The sequence below is a fragment of the Muscardinus avellanarius genome (assembly GCF_963383645.1).
Source record: "Muscardinus avellanarius genome assembly, chromosome: 6".
NCBI classification, from domain to species: domain Eukaryota; kingdom Metazoa; phylum Chordata; class Mammalia; order Rodentia; family Gliridae; genus Muscardinus; species Muscardinus avellanarius.
The window spans coordinates 139,183,124-139,204,296 of NC_137791.1; the positions used below are offsets into that span (position 1 = coordinate 139,183,124).

General features: G+C 57.8%; 2 protein-coding genes across 2 annotated transcripts; one reads left to right on the forward strand and one right to left on the reverse strand.

Annotated features, from left to right (window-relative positions):
• Nucleotides 1–347: 347 nt before the first annotated feature.
• Nucleotides 348–13,034, reverse strand: TACC3 (transforming acidic coiled-coil containing protein 3; the record flags this gene model as incomplete). The annotated part of the gene is made up of 17 exons (XM_080697299.1): nt 348–413; nt 529–649; nt 733–839; nt 1,470–1,630; nt 2,210–2,253; nt 2,332–2,408; nt 3,449–3,553; nt 3,847–3,934; nt 5,264–5,367; nt 5,614–5,666; nt 8,478–8,590; nt 8,764–8,937; nt 9,239–9,488; nt 9,591–9,733; nt 9,914–10,147; nt 12,612–12,754; nt 12,873–13,034. The coding sequence occupies 17 exons, from the start codon at nt 13,032–13,034 to the stop codon at nt 348–350; spliced, it is 2,145 nt and encodes a 714-aa protein (XP_080553425.1).
• Nucleotides 13,035–15,835: 2,801 nt separating this feature from the next.
• TMEM129 (transmembrane protein 129, E3 ubiquitin ligase) lies at nt 15,836–19,393 on the forward strand (the record flags this gene model as incomplete). The annotated part of the gene is made up of 4 exons (XM_080697604.1): nt 15,836–16,040; nt 18,108–18,582; nt 18,906–19,065; nt 19,145–19,393. The coding sequence occupies 4 exons, from the start codon at nt 15,836–15,838 to the stop codon at nt 19,391–19,393; spliced, it is 1,089 nt and encodes a 362-aa protein (XP_080553730.1).
• Between the last annotated feature and the right edge of the window lie 1,780 nt (nt 19,394–21,173).

Genomic DNA, 21,173 nt, shown 5'->3' on the forward strand with positions numbered 1-21,173 from the left:
TGTTTCAAAATATAAGTATAATCGGGCTGGGAGTGTGAGATAAAATGGACTTGAGTTCAATCTCCAGTACCACACACACAAAAAGATAAGTAAATAAAGATAAGTAAAATAAGGCCAGAGTGTAGTTCAGAGGTAGAACACCCCTGGGTTCAGTCACCAGTTCCACACACACACGAGTGACTTCAGAGTTTGCACTTAAAGAAACTTTATTTAATCTTTTAAAAAGCAATCTAGTTTGAAAATGAGGTTAAGAGAGAAAAGCACAAAATTAAGATAAGTCAGACAGACAGACAGAGACAGACAGAAGGACAGACAGACAGGAGGGTGGGTGGCGGCCGTGGCTCGGGTCAGATCTTTTCCATCTTGGAGATGAGGTCATCACAGATCCTGGTCAGCTCGTCATTTTCTTTAGTCTGAAGGAGAAGAGGGAGCAGCGACTGCAGTAGGTGCTGCCCACTGCCCAGGCAGGTGGAGGCTGGAGGAGGCTGGCTGTGGCCCCCTGGAGGCGCTGCCGGGTGGCACACTCACCTTCTGCTCCACAGTCTTCTCCAGTGAGTACACCTGCATCTGTGCCTTCCTCAGGCTCGCCTGGAACGCCAAGGCTTCTGCCTGGGCCTTGCTTCGGACCTGGCTGATCTCCTCGTTTGCCCTGGAGGGCAGAGCTGAGCTGAGCGGGCTGGGCCAGGGCCAGGGCCAGGGAGCCTCCGGGCCCAGGGCAGCACCCCCACTCACAGCCTGAGCTTTTCCTCGGCGTGGGCCTTCAGGGCCTGGTACCTCTGGCCCTCCTTTTCGATCCTCACGATGTACTCCTCGACACACTTCTTCAGTGACTCTTCGTTCTTTAGGAATGAGTGCATTTGAGCTGTTAGTGTTTTGTCGGAAACTGGGGCCCCGGGGTCAGGGCAGACTGTAGACCCTGGAGGCTTTGGGGGACGCTGGCAGCAAGACAGCGCTTCCCATTTTCCTTCTGGAAAGTCTCTGCGTGTTCCAGTCCCGCTCCCCATCTGGTGCAGGACAGCGCTGGCCCTCCCGGCTGGGACCGGGGCCTGCCTAAGCCCTGCCGAAGAGCACAGGCCACGCGCAGGACATGCCGGGGCCACACCTGGCCTGGCTCCCCAGATGTCTCACACCCAGCGAGATGCCGCCCTGAGGAGCACGTGACACCACCGCTCCTGCTCCTGGCCCCCGGCCGCCACAGCATGGCAAGCCAGGGCCAGAGCCAGAGCCCTCCCGCACGACAACCCCGCTCAAAGCCCTCACCACTGGCTGTGGTGCAGATGGTGTCTCGCAGGAATGCCAGTCCCTGAGCCGTCCCGTGGGCTCCCCAGGCCCCTCCCTGGGATGTGTCCCCACCGCCTCCTAGCCCTGCCCCCCACATCTACTGGACAGCAACCGCCATCCCAGCATGCTGCACGCCCTGACGCCATTGGCACGGACCAAGGGCCGCGAGGCCAGGCAGCACCACGCACCTTGCGGTAACCTTCGATCACCTCCTTCTGCTTCTCAAAGCGCTTGAAGAGGTCAGAGAAGGACTTTTCCATGGAGTTCAGGTCTGCAGTCACTTGGTCCTTCTGTTTCAGAACCTCCTGGAGTTCGGCTGTGGCAAGCTGCTTCTGTTTCCGAGTCTCCTCTTAAGAAAATCAAGCATGTGGGCTCAGGGGCAACCACTACACTGGTGCCACATCCAGCCACAAAAACGAGGCTGGCAGAGCGGGAGAGGTGGGCGGACCCATCGGACGTCCCGCGGTTTGACGAGCCCCCTTTGCAGGGTTCTCTGGGACAGGACACAGGCCCACACACAGCTGCTTCGTCACCACAGGGAGCCCAGAGTGGGAGGTGGCAGTGAGGTCCCTGGAGAGGGAATCCCTGCAGGCAGTGCTGGTGTGGTTTCAAGGTCAGGCAATGGCGTGGGTAGGTCGTGCAGCCAGATGGAAGGCTGAAAGGGTACCAAGCCACACCCAGTGCATGACAGGCCCAAGGACACCTCCAGGAGCCCAGCCTTGGGTCCCCAGGTAAGGGCAGGTTGTGCAGGGCCACTGTGGACAGGTAGGCAGCAACTGGCCCTCGATGGCTCTGACTGATGGCTCAGGGTCAATGGGTGCCGGGCACTAGGCTGCCACCTTGTGGACCCCCACCCCTAGAAGCTGCAGAGGACACGGATGGTGTGGCCAGGGGGCAGGGAGACAGAAGCAGAGCAACTGGCACTCACCCATCGTCTGGCACACAAACCCTTCAAACTCATCCATGACCTTCCTGCAGGGGAAGAGCAGGTGGTCACTCAGGGTGGGCGCTGCAGGCGGCCCAGGTGGGTGGGGTCGGGGCGGGCCTCACCCCATCTCTAGGTTCTTCAGCTGGAGCTCCTCACACCTGCTCCTCAGCTCCAGGCTCTCCTTCTGTGCCGCATCCACCTGCATGGGCCACACGGCAGGCTGGCCAGTGGGCGCCCCCAGGCGAGGAAACGGGCTCCCTGGTGGCGCTCACCTGGGCCACCTGCTCTGGCGGGACCTAATGGGCGCCCAGGGAGCATGTGTCCCGTATGTCCACCTACCAGAGCCCTGGCAGGCTCCGACCCCATTCCAGCCAGCTGTGGAGTAGGTGCAGGCCAGGGCCCAAGTGAAAAGCGAGGTCCAGACCCTTATGAAGGGCGGCTGGGTGGTGGTGGCCGGTGTGGGCTCCTGGTATTGGCAGCCTGGGTGTACCCTGCGAGGGCACCATCCCGAGGGTCACTGTGGGCCACCCCGGAGCAGACCTGGGCTGGCCCAAACCTGCCAGCTGTCCTCCTGGGCTACCTGGCCCCCTGTGTGCACACGGCCAAGCAGGCAGGCAGCTCAGAGTGGGGCCTGAGGGACCTGGACTCTCAGGGAATGCCCAGGTTCTGAGGCGACCGAGCTGGAGTTGAGGCTGAGGTCCCTGCGTGCACAAGGGGCAAGGAGAGACGGGCGAGGCCTGGCAACGCAGGGCAGGCGGGTGCGTCAGACCGAGGGAGGGAGACAGCCTTCTAACCTGTCCAGAGCCCTGCTGCCTGCGGGGTGGGGAGGAGCTGGAAGGGGCGACCCCAGGTGAGTCGCAGCAAGACCACCCTCAACGCTGGGAGATGTCTGTGCCCACTTGCAACAGGAGGACGGCTGGAGCAAGGCGCTCCCAAAGGGCCCATACCCTGCGAGGCCATCCCCAGGCCCGCGCCCTCGGGGAGGCTGAGGGGAGGGAAGCCGGGCTGAGCTTGGGGCGGGGCTGCCGCTGGCAGCTGCTGGCTTGGACAACCTGGAGTCCTCGCCCACCTGGGAAGCGGTGCCATTTTGAGGGCGGGGGGATGAAGGGCCGACACCAGCAGCTGCCGTGGCTCAGCAGGGCCGGCGCCAGGCCACATGGAGCCATGTGTTCCTGGTTCTCGGCTACTTCTCAGAAAGGCCCATGAGTTCTAGGCAGGAGCTGCGGCCTGCATCCTTACCGCTGCATCCAGGTCCCTCTGGCTATACTGAAGCACTTCCACGATGGGCGCCACGGGCAGGGGCGGACCTCCAGACTCCAGGAGGCACGGGGCGGGGCCTGGTACCTGCGGGGCCAGGGAGAAGCCGAGCATAAGCCTGACCCTCACCGCCTCCTGCCTGCAGGCTGCCATAGGGAAGACGAGCCGGCCCAACCTGGCTGGAACCCAAGGCCCACGCTTCTGCAGCAGGCAGCTCAGGAGGGACTTGGATAAGACCCTTGTGTCAGGAACCGGCTGTCGAGCCGCACCCACCACCTGACCTGAAGGCTGTAGACTCCAGGAATGCAAATACAGGCCCTCAGACCATCTGTGGCTCCTAGATCACAAGAATATTGCTCCAAAGAGACCAAAGTGCTTACAGGCAATTCCAGGGCACCCAAGAAGTCCAAGTCCACGAGCGCAGCTCCCGGCAGGTCTCCCGAGCAGGGCGCCTCTGCCTCCTGTGTGCTGAGACCGAAGAGGGAGCCAGTGACCTTCTGGCCGCTTAGTACTGAGCAGGACACAGGGCAGCCAAGTCCCTCCCACTGAGCCACACCCCAGCCTCGAGGGCTCCCAAGTTGCCCGGGCTGCCCTTCAACTCGAAACCCTTCCGTCCCTTCGGCGCACCACTGTGCCTAGTCGTGGCCAATTGTTTTTTTTTTTTTTTTGTGGTGCTGGGGAGCAAACCCAGGGGCATTCTACTTCTGAGCTAGACCCCGAGCCCTTTTTATTTTGAAATGGCCTAAGTTGCTGAGGCTCCCCTTGAACCTGCCACGCTCCCATCTCAGCTGCCCAAGAACTGGGCTTGCAGGCGCGCACCATCACGCCTGGCTGCCGTGTCCAATCCTCACCGAGCCCTGCCTTGGGGGAACACAGAACCGACCTGAGTGCCTTCTCCCTCCTGTCACCCGGGCCACTCCCCTGGTGAGCGGGCCTAATGTCTGGCTATACACGGCAGGCCATGCCTGGACGCCCAACGTGCAGGGAGAGTCACGAGTCAGGGAAGCAACCCCTCTTCCCCCTGAGCGCTGGGGTTCATGACTTGCTTAGCAAGTCATTCTCCTTGAAATTAAACATGTCCACACTTGGGAGGTGGAGACAGGAGGATCGCGCAGGTTCGAAGCCAGCCGCGCTGGCTTAAGAGACCCTGTTTCCAAATAAAAATATAAAAAAATAGGTCTGGGAGTGTAGCCCGGAGGCAGAAGGGCTTCCACCAGAGCCAGACAGTGTCTCTGGATCCGAAGGCCACCAACCTGCCCTCACGGCGGCGTGGCCGCTGGTGGTCTGAGGGAACTGGCTGGCCCTGGCCAGCAGGTGTGGCGTACCAGCAGCAGGCGGTGGGCGAGCGGCCGCGGGCCTGGATGGCCAGCCTCTGCTCTGTGGCGTGGGCCTACCCGAGCCTCCTGCGCTCACCACGGTTGAGCCAGGCAGGCCCTCCGGTGGGTGCCACTGCCTGCTGCGTGAGGCTGGCTCCAGGCTTGCTGTCTGCTCGCTGCCCGCGGCTGCTTTCCCATGCAGGTCGCACCCCCTGAGTCTAGAGGTCTTTTTTGGGGGGGAGGAGGGACTGAAACCAGGGCGTTCTACCTCAGAGCTACACCCCTGCCCTTTTTATTTTTTGTTTTGAAACAGGGTCTCTAGGTTGCTGCAAGTCTCGCTCAATTGCTAAGGCTGGGCTTGAACCTGTGGTCCTCCTGTCTTAGTCCCAAGTACTGGAATTACAGGTGTGCCCCCCCCCCCCAGTTTAGAGGGGTGCTTAGTAACAACCAACCATGCTGAAAGCTTCGCAGAGGGACATACCTCTCTGTCACAGGGATCACGGGCACTGGTCGCAGAGGGCTGTCTTTAAGGAGGGGGTCGAATTTCAGGTACAAGGACTGTTTCCTCCAGGCCGACTCTTTGAACTGGAAGGATGGGCAAGGTGGCAAGTCTATGCTGTCCCATGGACACAGCCCCAAGGGGACCTTACGCACTAGCAGCCCGAGGCCCGCCCCTCCTTCCCGGCAGTGGGACGTGCCCAGGCTTGTCTCAGAGCGGGCACTGGGGTCTGGACTCTGCCTGGCCTGCGGGATGCTGCTGAGCCAAGGACATGCACAAATGTGCCCTGCAGTGACAGGCACAGCTGTCAGGACGCTGGGCCCCGTACCTACCGAGGAAGTTCCAAACTGCTCCAGATAATCCACTTCAGCACCTGTGCCTAGAACTGAGAGGGAAAAGTGTCACGGCCACTGGACTGGCCACGCCCCAGCGCGGACGGACGACCCAAAGTGCTCAGCAGGAAGGGACCAGGTTTTGGTGAAGTAAATGCAGTGGTCCCCGCCACTAGGCCAGAGGCTTTTCCACTCTGAGGGAGCAGCCTCGGAGACCCTGGGCGTGTCTGGGGGGAGCCTGCCTCTCCATCTTCAGACATGCTCAGTACAGAAGCACTCTGAGCCAGCGTGGTGGGCACACTGGCAATCTCCGCATCTGGGAGGCTGAGACCTGAGGATCGCGGTTCGTGGCCAGCCCCAGCTACTTAGTGAAGCCCTTCGCAACTCAGTGAGACCCTGTTTCAAAATAAAGAATAAAAAATAGGGCAGGGAGTGTAGCTCGGAGGTCAAATGCCCCCCCTGGGTTCTTCCATCACCAGACCCACAAAAACAAAACAAAACAAACAAAAATAAAAAAATCAAAAAACAAAAAGCAGCAGCAGCAGCAGCACTCTATCTTGTAGCACTTCTTACCCAAGACTAAATGAACCCAATGGCACATGCAGCCCAAGGAGACTGAAGGCCAACGGTGCTTTTCAAGTCGGGTATTTGGTAGTAGGCGGACCTCTAATAATTTAGCAACAAAAGAGAACTCAAATTTTTTTTTTTGGTCTGGAGATTGAACTTGGGGACATTCTACCTCTGAGCTATACTCAGTCTTTTCTCTTTTTTTGCAGTACTGGGGATTGAACCGAGGGAGCATTCTACTTCTGAGCTATACCCCAGCCCTTTTAATGAATGTGCCTTTTTATTCTTTATACTAAAACTGGGTCTCACAGCCAGGCGTGGTGGCGCACGCTTGTAATCCCCGCCCTTGGGAGGCTGAGACAGGAGGATCACACAGGTTTGAAGCCAGCCTCAGCTACTTAGTGAGGCTTTCAGCAACTTAGTGAGACCCTGTTTCCAAATAAAGTATAAAATAGGTCTGGAGTGTAGCCTGGAGGTAGAAAGCCTCTGGGTTCCACCCCCAGTACCACCAAAAACAAAAACAAAAACAAACTGGGTCTCACTAAGTTGTGGAGGGCAACACTAAATAGCTGAGGCTGGTTGTGAACCTGTGATCCTCCTGTCTCGGCCTCCTAAGTACTGGGATTACAAGCATGTGCCACCATGCCTGGCTTACCCACAGTCTTTTTTTTAAAAACTTTTATTTGAGGGCCTCCGCAACTCAGTGAGACCCTGTTTCAAAATAAATAAAAATAGGGCAGAGGGTGTAGCTCGGAGGTCGAATGCACCTGGGTTGTTCCATCACCAGACCCGCAAAACAAAACAAAAAACTTTTATTTCAAAGCAGGGTCTCATTAAGTCGCTGAGGCTGGACTTGAATCTTCAATCCTCTTTTCTCAGCCTCCCAAGTACGGGGATTACTGGTGTGCGCCACCACATCCGGCCAAGACAACCCAACTTAAAAAACAGGGAACACATCGGGTGTGGTGGCGCACGCTTGTAATCCCCGCGCTTGGGAGGCTGAGACAGGAGGATCGCGCAGGTTCGAAGCCAGACTTGCTGGCTTAAGAGACCCTGTTTCCAAATAAAAGAGTATAAAATAGGTCTGGGAGTGTAGCCCAGAGATAGAAGGGTTTCCAGGAACCCCAGTACCACAAAAAAAAAAAAAAAAAAAAAAAAAAGGGAAAGGACTTGAATAGACATTTGTCCAAGGATATGTAAATGGCCAATGAAAACATGAAAAGATGCTCCACTAGCTGTTAGGAAATGAGGTACTCCTTCACACCTGCTAGGACAGCAGGAACCAACACGACAGGTGCGTGTTGGCAAGGATGTGCAGAAGCGGGAGCCCTATGCTGTTGGTGATGTGGTGGTGTGGCCACTTGGGAAAACAGCCTGGCAAGTCGGCCAGCTAAGCACAGCCACCACATATGATGAGGCGACTCCATCTCTAGGTGTGGACCTCAAGAAATGGTGAACACATTGACATAAACATGAAGAACAGCATTACTTTTTTCTTTTTTAAAATGGAACTGGGGAGCTGGGCGTGGTGGTGCACACTTGTAATCCCAGCGCTTGGGAGGCTGAGACAGGAGGATCGCACAGGTTCGAAGCCAGCCTCTGCTACTTGGTGAGGCTCTCGGCAACTTAGTGAGACCCTGTTTCCAAATAAATATAAAATAGGTCTGGGCGTGTAGCCCGGAGGTAGAAAGTCCATGGGTTCCACCCCTAGTACCACAAAAAAACAACAACAAACAAAAACCAAAAAAAAAACCCCTACATTCTACTTGCAGTTTTCTTGATGACTGAGTTTTAAGTAGCCAAAAAGGAGATCTTTCCAAGTTGCTGTATATCCCCTAAACTGATTCAACCCCAAGTTCCTGTCGAACGCATCTGAGTAGTGTTTCCCCGACTATCCGGGGTACCTGCTGCTTACCTTGCTAGTACCTTCCCTGTGTGCTGCCTTGTTCCCATCTTTTGCCTACTTTGAGAGTCTGAACTTCCATCTCTAGAGGTCCTTTACAGTAAAGATATCAACCCCGTTCTATTAAAAATGCCCATCTCTTTTCTTTTTGTAACAGGGTCTCACTAGGTTGCCGAGAGTCTTGCTAAACTGCTGAGGCTGTCCTTGAATTACAATCCTGTCTCAGCCTCCCAAGTACTGGGATTACAGGCACACACCACCAGGCCTGGCCCAATGCCCATCTTTTGACAGACCATTCAAAGTCGAGACAGAACAGCCTGCAGAATGACCAGGCCACGGAACACAAGTGCCTGGCACCCTTCAGGCAAGGCAAGTGACACCCGGGGCTGCATACCCTCAGCTGGGTCCCTGAAGCACTCCTCTGGCTCCAAGGTGGGCGCCAGTCCCTGCTGAGAAGCGTCGTGTGTCGGCTGGGCAGGTGTGGCTATCAGCTCACTCTCCAGACACCTGGTGGGAGCCAGGGTACCTGAGGGACTTGCGGTCCCCCCCTGGAGGGAAGGTTGGAATATCTGTGTCATCTCTCCCAGTCAGGCCCTGTGTGGGCTCTACCTCCGCCCCCCCCCGCCCCCCGTGCCCGCAACTTCACCAGAGGACCAGGAAGGGAGGGGCAATGTGCCCACCCCACCACCAGCAGATGCCAGCAGCCTCTCCTGCCCTCACTGCCTGCACCACGCGTGACGGGGAGGCAGCGCGGGGACGTGCCTGTGCGCACCTGTACCTCGTCCTTGGCTCCGGGGGTCTCCGTCGTCATCTGCACCACATGTGTGTCACCCGCCGGGGCTGAATACAGCTGCCTAGAGACAGTCAGCAGAGGCTTGGTACCCCGCCACCCTGCTCCGCACTGAGGTGTGTGCCTGGCTGTGGGGTGAGCGCGCCCGGTTCAGGGCACGGCTGCTCCCTGGGGGACACACTGGGGGCCAGCGCCTTGCTGTGGTAGCTTCTGCTCATCCATCCCTCTTTAGGAGCATGCTCAGTAATCCCAAGCCCCTCCCTGGCTGAGCTGGGCACCCAGCGGCAGTGCTTCCTCAGCCCCGGACACCCTCCTCTGAGCAGGTGGCTGTTCTGAATGCGACATGCGCTTCTCTGCACACTTACTGGCTGGGAGGAGAGTCCCCTGCAGGCCCGGCACTCAGATGCTTGGCTAAGAGGTTTCCTGGGGCCTGGGCCTCTGTGTCACCTCCGAATGGGTTGACGTTTGGGTCATCCAGCTTGTCCGAGTCGAGGTGGTAAGAGCCCCGGGGAGCAGGTTGAGGGTGCCTGTCTCCTTCGGCCACCTCCTCGGGGGCCTGCTCCTGCCTGCCTTCGGGTCTCTTTCCCCAGCTCTGTGGTAGAGCCTCCCTCGCAGCTGTGGCCTCAGAGGAGTCAAGCCCTGGCCATGTGGGCTCACACGGGGGCAGGACGGCTACTTGGCCAGCAACTTCCCGAGGACATGGGGCTGTGGCCTCACCAGCCTGCATGGGGCCGGCTGGGCACACATGGGGAGGAGGCTGGGTGTTGGCTGCTGGCTTGGGGCTGTCCACAACCTGAAGGCAGGCAGGGGCCTCGCTGGCCAGGTCTGTGGGGGGTGCTCCTCCTTGCGGACCTTCGGGGCTTGCGCCAGGAGGTGAGGCAGCCATGTCCAGGGGAGCCCTGTGCAAGCTTTCTCCAGAGTCTCTGGGGGCAGTCGCTGCCTCATGTTGGGACGCTGTCCCAGGCGGGTCTTCCAGGGTCTCAGAAGCAGACGGCAGGCTTTTGACTAAAGAACGACAGCTGTTTCCCTCTGAGTCTTGCCCAGGGCTGCCAGACACTTGTCCTGGGGGTGACATCTGGTTTCCAGGACTTCCTGGGCTCTGGGAAGACCTTGAGGAACTCAGGTCAGCCTGGGGGGCAGAGTCAGACTTGCTGGAGCTATCCTCTTCAAGAGCTGAGTTTGTATCCTCTAGAAAAGGGTCGATATTGCCCTCTGCTTGCTTTTGGAGAATTCCATTGGTAGCTCTGATGTCCTCCTCCTTGGCGAACTGTTGGCTTTTTAGAAATAGGTCTAGTTAGCACTAGAGCATTTGAGCTTTTCAACTCAATTTCAGCCCATGAAATGGCATTAGCCCAATACAGAAACCAAGAACATCTGGTCAACCCGTTCCTCTGGCTTAAATCTCACCAAGCTCACACCCACAGGTGAGCAGCATGCTGGGCTCAAGAGAGGTATAGCAGCCTAGCAGTTCACGTGGATGGTTCTCACTAACCCACTCTCCCTCCACTCGGGGACCAGCGCTCAGTGGCCAGGGTGGCAGAGCACGCAAGGTTCGTTTTTCAGCAGGGAGAGGGAAGCCGAGCATCAACGTTGCCTTTAGACTGCCGCAGGGGGTGCCAGGACAGAGAGCATCTCCCTAGAACGCTGTCCTTGCAGTGCCTCCTATCCGAGGGTTCCAGGCAGCAGCACGACAGAGCCCTAGGGCCTGACAGGTCCACTGAGGCAGCTGGAGATGGAGGGTTAGGTGGGCCTGACTGCAAGCAGGAGGGCCACAGGCTGTTTGTCTGGGGAGAGCTCCCTGGTCTTCAGAGGGCTCAGAGAGGCTGGCCTCAGCATTTCAGTGATTCAGATGCAGGGCCCTGGAGTCACAGCTTTCTCATGTTAAAGTTAAGGTCCCAGGGAGCCAGCTGCGGCTGCACAAGCCTTTAATCCCAGTACTTGGGAGGCTGAGACAGGAGGATTGAAGGTTTGAGGGCAGCCTCACCAATTTAGTGAGGCTCTCAGCAGCTTAGTGAGACCCTATTTCCAAATAAAAAATAAAACAGGGCCAAGGGTGTAGCTTGGAGGCAGAATGCCCCTGGGTTCAATCTTCAGCACCACAAACAAAAACCAGGGGTACCTGGGCATGTTAGTACATGCCTGTAATCCTAGTACTTGGGAGATCGAGACAGGAGGATCGCAGGTTCATAGCCAGCCTCCGCAATTTAGCAAGACACTGTTTTAAAATAAAAAAATAGAGCCGGGCACGGTGGTGCACGCTTGTAATCCCAGCATCTGGGAGGCTGAGACAGAAGGATCACGGATGACAGACAGCCTGAGCTACTTAGTGAGGCCCTCTGCAACTCAGTGAGACCCTGTTTCAAAATAAAGAATAAAAAATAGGGTTAGGGGTGTGGCTCAGAGAACATCCCTGAGTACTGGGAAAAAAAAAAAAAAGGCTGGAGGTATAGCCCAGAGGCACAATGTCCCCTGGGTTCAATCCCAGTACCACAAAAAAGAAGAAAGTTAAGGATAGAAAAAGTGGTGGAGCATGCCTGTAATCCTAATACTTAAAAGCCTGTGATAGGACTGCAGGCATGCAGTAACTCAGGGAGACCTTGTTTCAAAAGAAAAAGAATACAACAGCGTTGGGATGTAGCTCAGAGATGGAATGCCCCTGGGTTCAATCCCTATACCTACCCTCACCTCCCAAAAGAAAAGTTTTGAATAGTCAATCAGCAAAACACAGCACAAAATCAGGCAGTAAGGCCCTTCTCGCACTGAACACAGATAGCAGCTGTGATGGCAACAGGAGAAAGGCTGCCCCCGGGCAAAGCCCAGAGAGTGCTCGTGAGCCAGCAGGCTGGCCACCTGCACTGCCTGGCACCTGGCGCCCAATGTGCCTGCAGAGGGGCTTCTCCTGCCTGTGGGCACGTGCTTCTGAGTGGCTTCAGAGGGAGTCTGGTCCTTTGTTTGGTACTGGGGGTTAAACCCAGGGACATTCTACCTCTGAGCTCCGGCTCCAGCCTTTGTTATTATTTTTTAATTTATTTTTTAATTTTTTGGTGGTACTGGGGTTCCTGGAAACTCTTCTACCTCCGGGTTACACTCCCAGACCTATTTTTATATTTTTTAATTTGGAAACAGGGTCTCTTAAGCCAGCGCAGCTGGCTTTGAACCTACGCGATCCTCCTGTCTCTGCCTCCCAAGCGCGGGGATTACAAGCGTGCGCCACCACGCCCGGCTCTTTGTTGTTTTTTAGTTTGAAACAGGGTCTTGCCATGTTGGTGACTGTCTCACTAAGCTGCTGCGGCTGGCCTCTCAAGCCTGTGGTCTCCTGTCTCAGCCCTCCGAGACCCAGGATTACAGGCGTGCACTCCCACGGCAAAGCCCGGCAAGCACTCTGTCTTTCTTTCTCTCGGCTCCGCATGTGGATCCTTGGACAGCTTCTCTACTCTAAATGGAGACAAGAGAATGCCAGAGGAAGGAATCTGCAGACCTCTTCCCTGGAGATGAGTCAGGATGTTTCTTTCCTCAAGTTACAGAAAAAAAAAGACTGACTGCCAAGGGCACAGCAAAGGAATGGAGCATGAAACGGAAACTTCTCTCTAGTATCTACGATTAATTTCCTACTGACAGACAGCCACACAGCGCATGTGCTCAGAGCAGAGCCGAGCAGGAGCCAGCGAGGTGTGGCAGGAGAGCGCACTCCCACAGGCCCGCGGCCGAGTCACGGGACACTAAACGGTGGACACTTACTTCTCTTTCTGTGTCCAGGCATAGCAATGGCTTTCTAGCGCAGTGCTGTCCTCCAGAACAAAAGGCGCCTCCAGGTTGCCAGTCATGCTAGGACTTAAGATCCTGTGTGTCTGTGGGTCCCGCAGAGGTGTCTGGAAAGTCACCTGTTGGAGGGCGAGGAGGACAGTGGTATCACGCCAGTCCTCACAACCACACGGCCCACAGGTCCCGAGAGCCAGCTCGCGGCATGGGGCAAGCACAGGCCTTCGAGTCTACACTCACCTTCGCAGCTCTGGCCTGGTTCTTGGGTGGCACATTTTCTTTTTGTGACAGACGAAGGACAGACGATCTTCCGGTAAGTTCTGGCGGTGAAAACAGGAAGTCACAGTTGTCTGTACTTTTTTCACTGATGACATTTTCGTCATTTAAGATCTGCAGACTCATTCTGGAAAAGCATAATACATCTGTGTCAGCATGAAGGCAGTGACAGGGCGTCATGACACCCGGGGCAGCGCTGCCTCACGGTAAACACGGAGACGCCCCTCCTGCACGGTGCCCTCTGAAGGTGGGCAGTCTCAGAGTGCATCTGCATCTGAGACTTCAGGCAGGATGCCACCTCCTGGACCAGGAGCAGAGGGCCAAGCCTGGCAGAGGCCCAGGCTCAGAGTGAATGCCTCCTACTGCAGCATGCTATTGGGCCAAAGTGGGGAGCGGGAAGATCTGGCCTGTCAGGAAGCTTACAGGTCAGAGAAAGCCCTGCTCCGCATAGTATAAAGATGAGCACAGCTGTGCTGGATCTGCAGGAGGGGAAAAGAGGAGGGCAGCTCTGGTCTGTAGCCGCCCACCTGTAGAGAAGCCCAGGGTATTTGCAGGGTGGACGCGGAGGAGAAGCTGGGCGAAGGTAAGCCAGCCGGAAGGTTCAGTTTTTCAGTGCTTTGCTATAGGGGCCTCCAGGCAGACCCAGAAGATTCTAGAATAGCTCCATTCTGCTTTCCCAGATCCTCATGCTGGTCATTGTCCTTTCACTCAGAGTACTCCTGATCTAGGTGCCACCAGAGGACGGACGTACCCAATGGTACCTGGTGCTGGTGGGCCTGGGAACTCAGGTGAGGAGCCTGGGAACTCAGGTGAGGAGCCTAGATGAGGCTGGGGGATGAGGTCAGCAACACAGGGGGCCTCGTTGGCTCGGCTTGGCCACTGCGGGTCTGTGAGCGGATGAACAGGGAAGGAAGAGGGGAGCGGGGAGCCTAGTCTGCTGTGGCCAGAGGGGTAAAGTCGGACCTGGCTTGGTCAGGAGGTCCACACATGACATGTGGAAACAGGAAAGCAGAAGCCAAAGCAACGCTTAGGTTGCTGGCAGGAGATGGGGCCGTGGGATGCACAAGCCTGGGCTCACAGGACACATGCACCGGAAGAGGCCTTCCAGGCAGGAAGATGGAGAACTGTAGCCCAGCTTTCTTAAGGCAGTTTTTGCTAACAGTGGGGAGGCCACTGAAGGCAGCTCTTGAGCAGACGGTGACAAAGCTGGCTGTGGTGGCGCACGCCTGGAATCCCAGCACTGTGGGGTCTAGACAGGAGGGCTCGGGCTTGAGGTCAGCCTTGGAATTTAGTGAGCTCTCGGCAACTTAGGCCCTGTTTCAAAAGAAGAAAGTGGCAGGGATGTAGTTCAGAGGCAGAATGCCCCTGGGTTCAATCCCCATTACCAAGGACAAAACACCCCCAAAACCTGACCAGGAGGGACCGCGCTCTGATGCCCTTTGTGGCGCAGGAGCCAACACATAAGGCCACTCTGATGTCGCTGCACCAGCCTGGTGAGGAGAGGTCAGGGTCCACACGTCTATGGAAGATGGACCTGCTGGAGTCGGTGATGGCCCCCAGGTGGTGGGGCGCTGAAGAACTACCCTGGGAGAAGCAAGCAGCTGCTCCTGCTAGTTCACAAGGCCAGCAGGTGCTGGCTTCGTAAAATCTGCTTAAGCTCCTGGGAAGAGCAACAGAGAACTTGCAGGTGTTTAAGATTGAAAAACATACCGCCCCCTCAATCAGCCTACAGGTGGTACTCGAGGCAAGACGAAGCCACGCTGGCGGCTGGAACTGAGGAAGAAAAGAGGCCCGTGGCCTGGCTCCAGAGATCCCGACTACGCACTTTCTGGGGAGGACGCGGAAAGGAGACAAGGAAAGCAGTAGCTGGGAGGCACGGGAAGAAGGCTTCCCTGAACGGCCATTCGCCCCGGGTTGCAGCCAGCCTGTCGGCGAGAGGACAGGCACCGCACAGCATCCGCGGGGCCAGAAGTGCCAGAGCACGACTGCAAAAGCGCGGGCAGGGGTCTCCGGAGCGGCGGAGACCGCGGTCAGGCGCGTCCAAGAGCAGGGGGCGGACAGGAACGCTGCGCTGCGGGAAGAGACGCGGGGCGAGGGTTCCGCCGCGGAGCCCCGGCCCGCAGGAGAGGCTCCCGCCGCAGGGGCGCCCGGCGGGCCCCAGAGGGCAGCTCGCTGCGGCGCGAGGCCGGGCTGGCGGGGTCGGAGGCGAGGGCGGCCCGCGGCCCCACCCGGCCCTGCCCGCCCCTACCTGCCCGCCGCCGGGAAGGAGGAGCGCCGCGCCCGAGAGCCCAGCCAGTCACCGACTCAAGTACCGACGGCCAGCGCCGAGCCGCGACCACGTCCCCGGCCTCGATCGCAGCCCGCCGCGCCCGCCGATTCAAATACCGACGGTTAGCGCCACGCCGCCAATCAGCGCGGGCCGGGGGCGGGGCCTCGGGCGACCCCTGGGGAGCCGCAAGGCCCCGCCCCGCCCGCGGGCAGTTCCGCTTCCGGGGCCTGGCGGTACGAGCGGGGGCTCCGGCTCGCGGGTGTCCGTCTTGGGCGCTCGTGAGCTGCGGGGCAGGGCCCGGCCTGAGTTATTTTTTGCTGTGAAATGGGACTCCTAGGACCGCTCCAGGGCGGGCCGCGCCGTCGCGGGGACTCTCCACCGCGCACCACTGCCTCGAGCGAGGGCTCGATTGTTCTCCCAGCGTGCCCTGCGGTAGAGGACTCCATCTCCCAGACCACCCCGCGGGCGGCCTAACTCCCGGCGTGCCCCGCGGGCGGCCTCCCTGTTGGTACTCCGCTCAGCGTGCCCGCGGGCGGCCGACTGTCGACTCAGTTTCCCAGTGTCCCGCGCGCGCGGCCTCCCGGCAGCGGCCGCCACCCGCCGGCCCCCGGGACTGGCCGCTCCGGCCTCCTCCCCGGCTGGGGAAGGCGGCGGCGAGATGGAGAGCCCGGAAGTGACCTTCACGCTGGCCTACCTGGTCTTCGCCGTGTGCTTCGTGTTCACGCCCAATGAGTTCCATTCGGCGGGCCTCACGGTGCAGAACCTGCTGTCGGGCTGGCTGGGCAGCGAGGACGCCGCCTTCGTGCGCTACCACATGCGCCGCACGGCCGCCACCCTGGTGTGCCACTCGCTGTTGCCGCTCGGTGAGCCTCCTGCCTCGGGGCCCGTGGTGGGCGACACGCCGGGGTGCACGCCGGAGCCCAGAGGCGCGGCCGGGAGGTTCAGGTGGGGCCCCTCTTAGCCGCCCCGCCCGCACGGGCCCGGGAGCCGGTCCGTCCTGGCGGCGAGGCGGCCGGGCCACCCCGCGAGCGCAGAGGGCACACTTAGCTCTGGCTGGGCGGCGGCCGCCCGGGAGAAGGGCGCGAGCTGACCACCGCCGACGTTGGGGTGCGGGATCGAGCCCTCGAGCTTGCAGTGTTGGGGGGTAGTTGCCAAGAAAAGGGTCCCTGTTGGCTGATTCCAGCACAAGCATTCACAGGACTGCCTGGAGATGGTGGAGTTGCCCTGAAGGTGGGCATGGGAGGATAGGCGGGGGTGGGAGGTCAAGATGAGGGCGATGCAGAGTTCCCTGCCAGGCCAAGATCCCCAGGCCGTCCAGGCAGTGACCCCGCTGTTAGCAGGGCTCTGAGAGGTGGGTCTGTGAGCTGGCTGGAGGATGGGCTTGGGGAAAGGTTGGCAGGAGGACCCAGCAGCCGGGGCACTGACCGCTGGAGGTAGTGTGGGGTGGAGGCACCCAGGCCTGCCTTGGTGGGAAGGTGGGCTGAGGGAGCTCAGTGGACAGATGGGGATGGGCGTCCTGGCCTGCTGGTCTCTTGGCCTGAGGACCCGGCACTGGTGGGGCTCCCTGACCAGCTTGTCCCCCTGAGGACAAGGGGTGGGTTTCTGAAGCTACTCTCTGCGGCCCTTACTGACTCGCTCATTGACCCAAGGGGAACCCAAACTGAGGGAGCACAAGTTGTCCACTGGAGGCTACACCTAGAGCACCCAGTAGCTGGGCTTACAGATGGGTGTGTCTGTTTTCTATTTTTAACTTTGCAAAAGTATACAGGTTTTGCAGATACTAGTTTTCTATTGCTATATAATTCATTCACTTAACATGCAGTGATCTGGACACACATACACACACACACACACACACACACACACACACACACTTTTAATTTTAACAAAGTAGATTCTGCTCATGCGGTGCCTTCCTGTCTCCATTGTCATTGATTTTGACATTCATGTTGTCTTGCTCTGGCCAGTCGGGCCCTGAAGCTGCCTCCCACCACCTCGCAGTGTGCTCCCTCACTTTTTGGGTATTGGCTTACTTTCTGGCAGTGTCCCAGCTCTGGGATGGGCCATGTCAGTCTGTCTTTGACAGGTGGTGGAATTGAGAGGCCAAGCTCTGGCTCAGGTATCTGCCCCCTGCAGGCTAAAGGTCAGTTTTGTGACCAACTTTGTTGTGTTTGCTTTTGGTTTTCCAAGATTTTTTTTTTTTTTTTCAGGATACAGGCAACAGGGTGCTGTACCTGTGCTGGGAGAAGGGAGGGGCCACTTCCTCTGTTGACACAGCTTTTATCCTGGCCCTCTGCCCTGGTCACCTGGGCCTGGTCAGCTCCCAGCACAGTCCTCACAGTCTTTGCACCTTGGCACCACACATTGGGGGAAAATGTTTTGAATTTGTCATTTTAGTTTTACACAGTACCTAAAGAAAAGCCAGGCATAGTGGAACATGCTTGTAATTCTAGTACTTGGGAGGCTAAGACAGGAGGATTGCCAGTTCAAGAACAGCCTCAGCTGAGCCGCGCGTGGTGGCGCATGCTTGTAATCCCAGCATTCGGGAGGCTGAGACTGGAGGATCGCGGTTCACGGACAGCCTCAGTTACTTAGTGAGGCCCTCTGCAACTCAGTGAGACCCGGTTTCAAAATAAAGAATAAAATATAGGGCTGGGGGTGTCGCTCGGAGGTCGAATGCCCCTGGGTTCCATCCCCAGGCCCCCCCCTACACACACACACAAAAAAAACAGCCTCAGCAAATAGACTTTCATTAATCTAGTGAGACCCTGTTTCAAAAAAAAAAAAAAAAAAAAAAAAAAACAGGCCTGGGGGGTGTGACTCAGAAAGAATGGCCTTGGGCTCAATCCCCAGTGCCACTGTGCCCCTCACAGCCACCACAGGAAGGGAGGTGAACCTTGATTACCCCTGAGGCACCTTCTTCTTTGCAGGCTACTATGTGGGTATGTGCTTTGCAGCATCAGAAAAGCAGCTCTACTCCCTCAGCCGGGCCCCGGAAGCCTGGCGGCTCTTCCTCCTGCTGGCCGCCATCCTCCCCTCTGTGGCCTGTATCCTGATCTACTACTGGTCCCAGGACCACTGGGCCCGCCACCCACTGGCTCGAACCCTGGCCCTCTATGCGCTCCCGCAGTCCGGCTGGCAGGCTGTGGCCTCCTCCATCAACACAGAGTTCCGAAGGATTGACAAGTTTGCTACTGGGGCACCGGGAGCCCGGGTGATTGTGACAGACACGTGGGTGATGAAGGTTACCACATATCGCGTGCGTGTGGCCCAGCAGCAGGACGTGCACCTGACCGTGACAGAGTCTCGGCAGCATGAGCTCTCACCAGATTCCAACCTGCCTGTGCAGCTTCTCACCATCCATGTGGCCAGCAGCAGCCCTGCTGTGCGGCCCTTTGACATCCGGTAAGCCCTGGAGCAGGCACAGGCTCTGGCCTTCTTCCCCTTGGGAGGCACTCCTGGGGCCTGGGCGGGACCAGTCAGCACCAGCCTCCTGCACTCCCGCCGGTCCCCATGTGCGGCCCTTCCTGCTCTCACCGAGCCTCCTACGCAGCTTATTGGGGTAGCCCAGGACCACACATTGGTGGCTCCTAGTTCTTCTCCCCACCTCCGTCCCTCTTTGTTGGCTGCAGCCCTGGGCACCACTCCGGGCAGCTGGTTTTCCCTGGCCAACCTTAGGTCGGCTGCTCGGGTGAGGGGCCTAGCCCACAAGGCTGCACCTCCTGCAGGCTGAACTCCGCAGAGTATGGGGAGCTGTGCGAGAAGCTCCGGGCACCCATCCGAAGTGCAGCCAATGTGGTCATCCGCCAGAGCCTGGGCGACCTGTTCTTGGAGACATTCGCTTCCCTGGTGGAGGTCAATCCAGCTTACTCTGTGCCCAGCAGCCAGGTAGGGGCTGGGCCAAGGCGGGGGTGGGCTTCGCAGGGCTGCTGGCTGGGCTCCTGCAGTCCCCTCTGTGACCCTGCAGGAGCTGGAGGCCTGCATTGGCTGCATGCAGACGCGTGCCAGCGTTAAGTTGGTGAAGACATGTCAGGAGCCAGCCGCAGGCGAGTGCCAGCAGTGCTACTGCCGCCCGATGTGGTGCCTCACTTGTATGGGCAAGTGGTTTGCCAGCCGCCAGGACCCCCAGCGCCCTGACACCTGGCTAGCCAGCCGCGTGCCCTGCCCCACCTGCCGTGCCCGCTTCTGCATCCTGGACGTGTGCACTGTGCGCTGAAGCTCAGCGTGTGGGCAGGGCCCTGGGGGCCTTGCCTGTCTGCACCCTGGCGCCACTGCACCTGTGGGCGCTCGAGACATCAGCCAGACCCCTTAGGCCTTGGCAAAGGGCTCTGTTCAAAGCACACCACCTGCAGCCACTCTGCCTTGAGCCTGATATCTGTTGAAAGTGTTTGCAAGGCACCCTGTCTCCAGGCCGCCAGCACTTTCTTTCCACCCACTTTCCAGATGGGGTGAGTACACCGAGGGCACTCCCGAGTCCTCAGGCCCTGGGGCCTCCCTGATGGCCTTCACTTGGCCACTTTGCCTTAACTGTAACCAAGCACACCTGCTCCTCCCAGGCTGGCCCAGGCCTCCTCTCCAGCCTGTCCTGGAGCTGGTCACTGGCCCTGTGGTGCTGGGAACCACTCTCAAGCCACGGAGGCTGTTTGGAAGACCTGGGGTGGAGCTAGACTGTGGAGGGGAGTGTGGAGGCCCGTCCTAGTGCGAAGGCCCAGCCTGGCCTGGGACTTCCTGGTGGCTGTGTCCAGATGAGCGGCTGCTCCTCCATGAGGAGGTAGGAGACAGGCAGGAGGCCTCCACTGTCTCATGGGGCCAGAGGGCCTGGGGGATCCCGAGGCAAGACCAGAACATGGCAGTGTGGGGCAAGCCAGTGGGGACGCGGCACAGGGCCAGGCACTGTTCCCTGGGTGGGGTGGTCCTGAAGAGGATTCCCCAGCCATCAGGGTTTTGATGGTGCATATAGCAGGGAGAGAGGCTGCCCGTACACCTGGGCCTGAAATCTCAATGCCTGGATGTTAGAAGCTGGCAGGCAGGCCCAGCCAGCCCAGCTCACCCAAGGCTGCACCTAGCTCCAGGGGTTTCCCAAGGATGACCAGGCAAGCTTAGCTTTGTGGGGTCCCCTGGGGCACTAAGGTGGCCGGTGCAGTGGACCGGATCCAGCCAGTGTTTCAAGGAACACCTCTGAGGGGCCAGGTGATTTTATAAAGACCAATGTAGACAAATAATAAAGTATTTAATAAAATAATTGAAGTACTATGCTTTATTTTGCTTTGTTTTTATTTTGTTTTGGTGGAACTGGGGATTGAACCCAGAAGAATTTTACCTGAGTTAAAACCCCCCAACCCTTAGCCGGGCGTGGTGGCGCACACTTGTAATCCCAGCAAAAAAACCCAAAAAAATCCAATATATATATATAAAAATAATACAATGTTTTATTGTATGTATATATACATACATATGTATTGTTTTTGCGGGTCTGGGGATGGAAACCAGGGGCATTCGACCTCCGAGTGACACCCCCCCACCCTAATTTTTATTCCTTATTTTGAAACCGGGTCTCACTGAATTGCAGAGAGCCTAAGTAGCTGAGGCTGTCTGTCCACGAACTGCGATCCTCCAGTCTCAGCCTCCTGAATGCTGGGATTACAAGTGGGCGCCTGGCTTTTATCATTTATTTATTTATTTATTTATTTATTTATTGTGGGTCTGAGGATGGAACCCAGGAGTATTTTACCTACAAGCTACCCCCCCAGCACTATTTTTTATTCTTTTTTTTTTTTTTTTTTTTGTGGTACTGGGGGTGAAACCCAGAGGCTTTCTACCTCCAGGCTATACTCCCAGACCTTTTTTAATATTTTATTTGGAAACAGGGTCTCACTAAGTTGCTGAGAGCCTCACTAAGTAGCTGAAGCTGGCTTTGAACCTGTGTGATCCTCCAGTCTCAGCCTCCGGAACGCTGGGATTACAAGTGTGCGCCTGGCTTTTATCTCTTATTATTT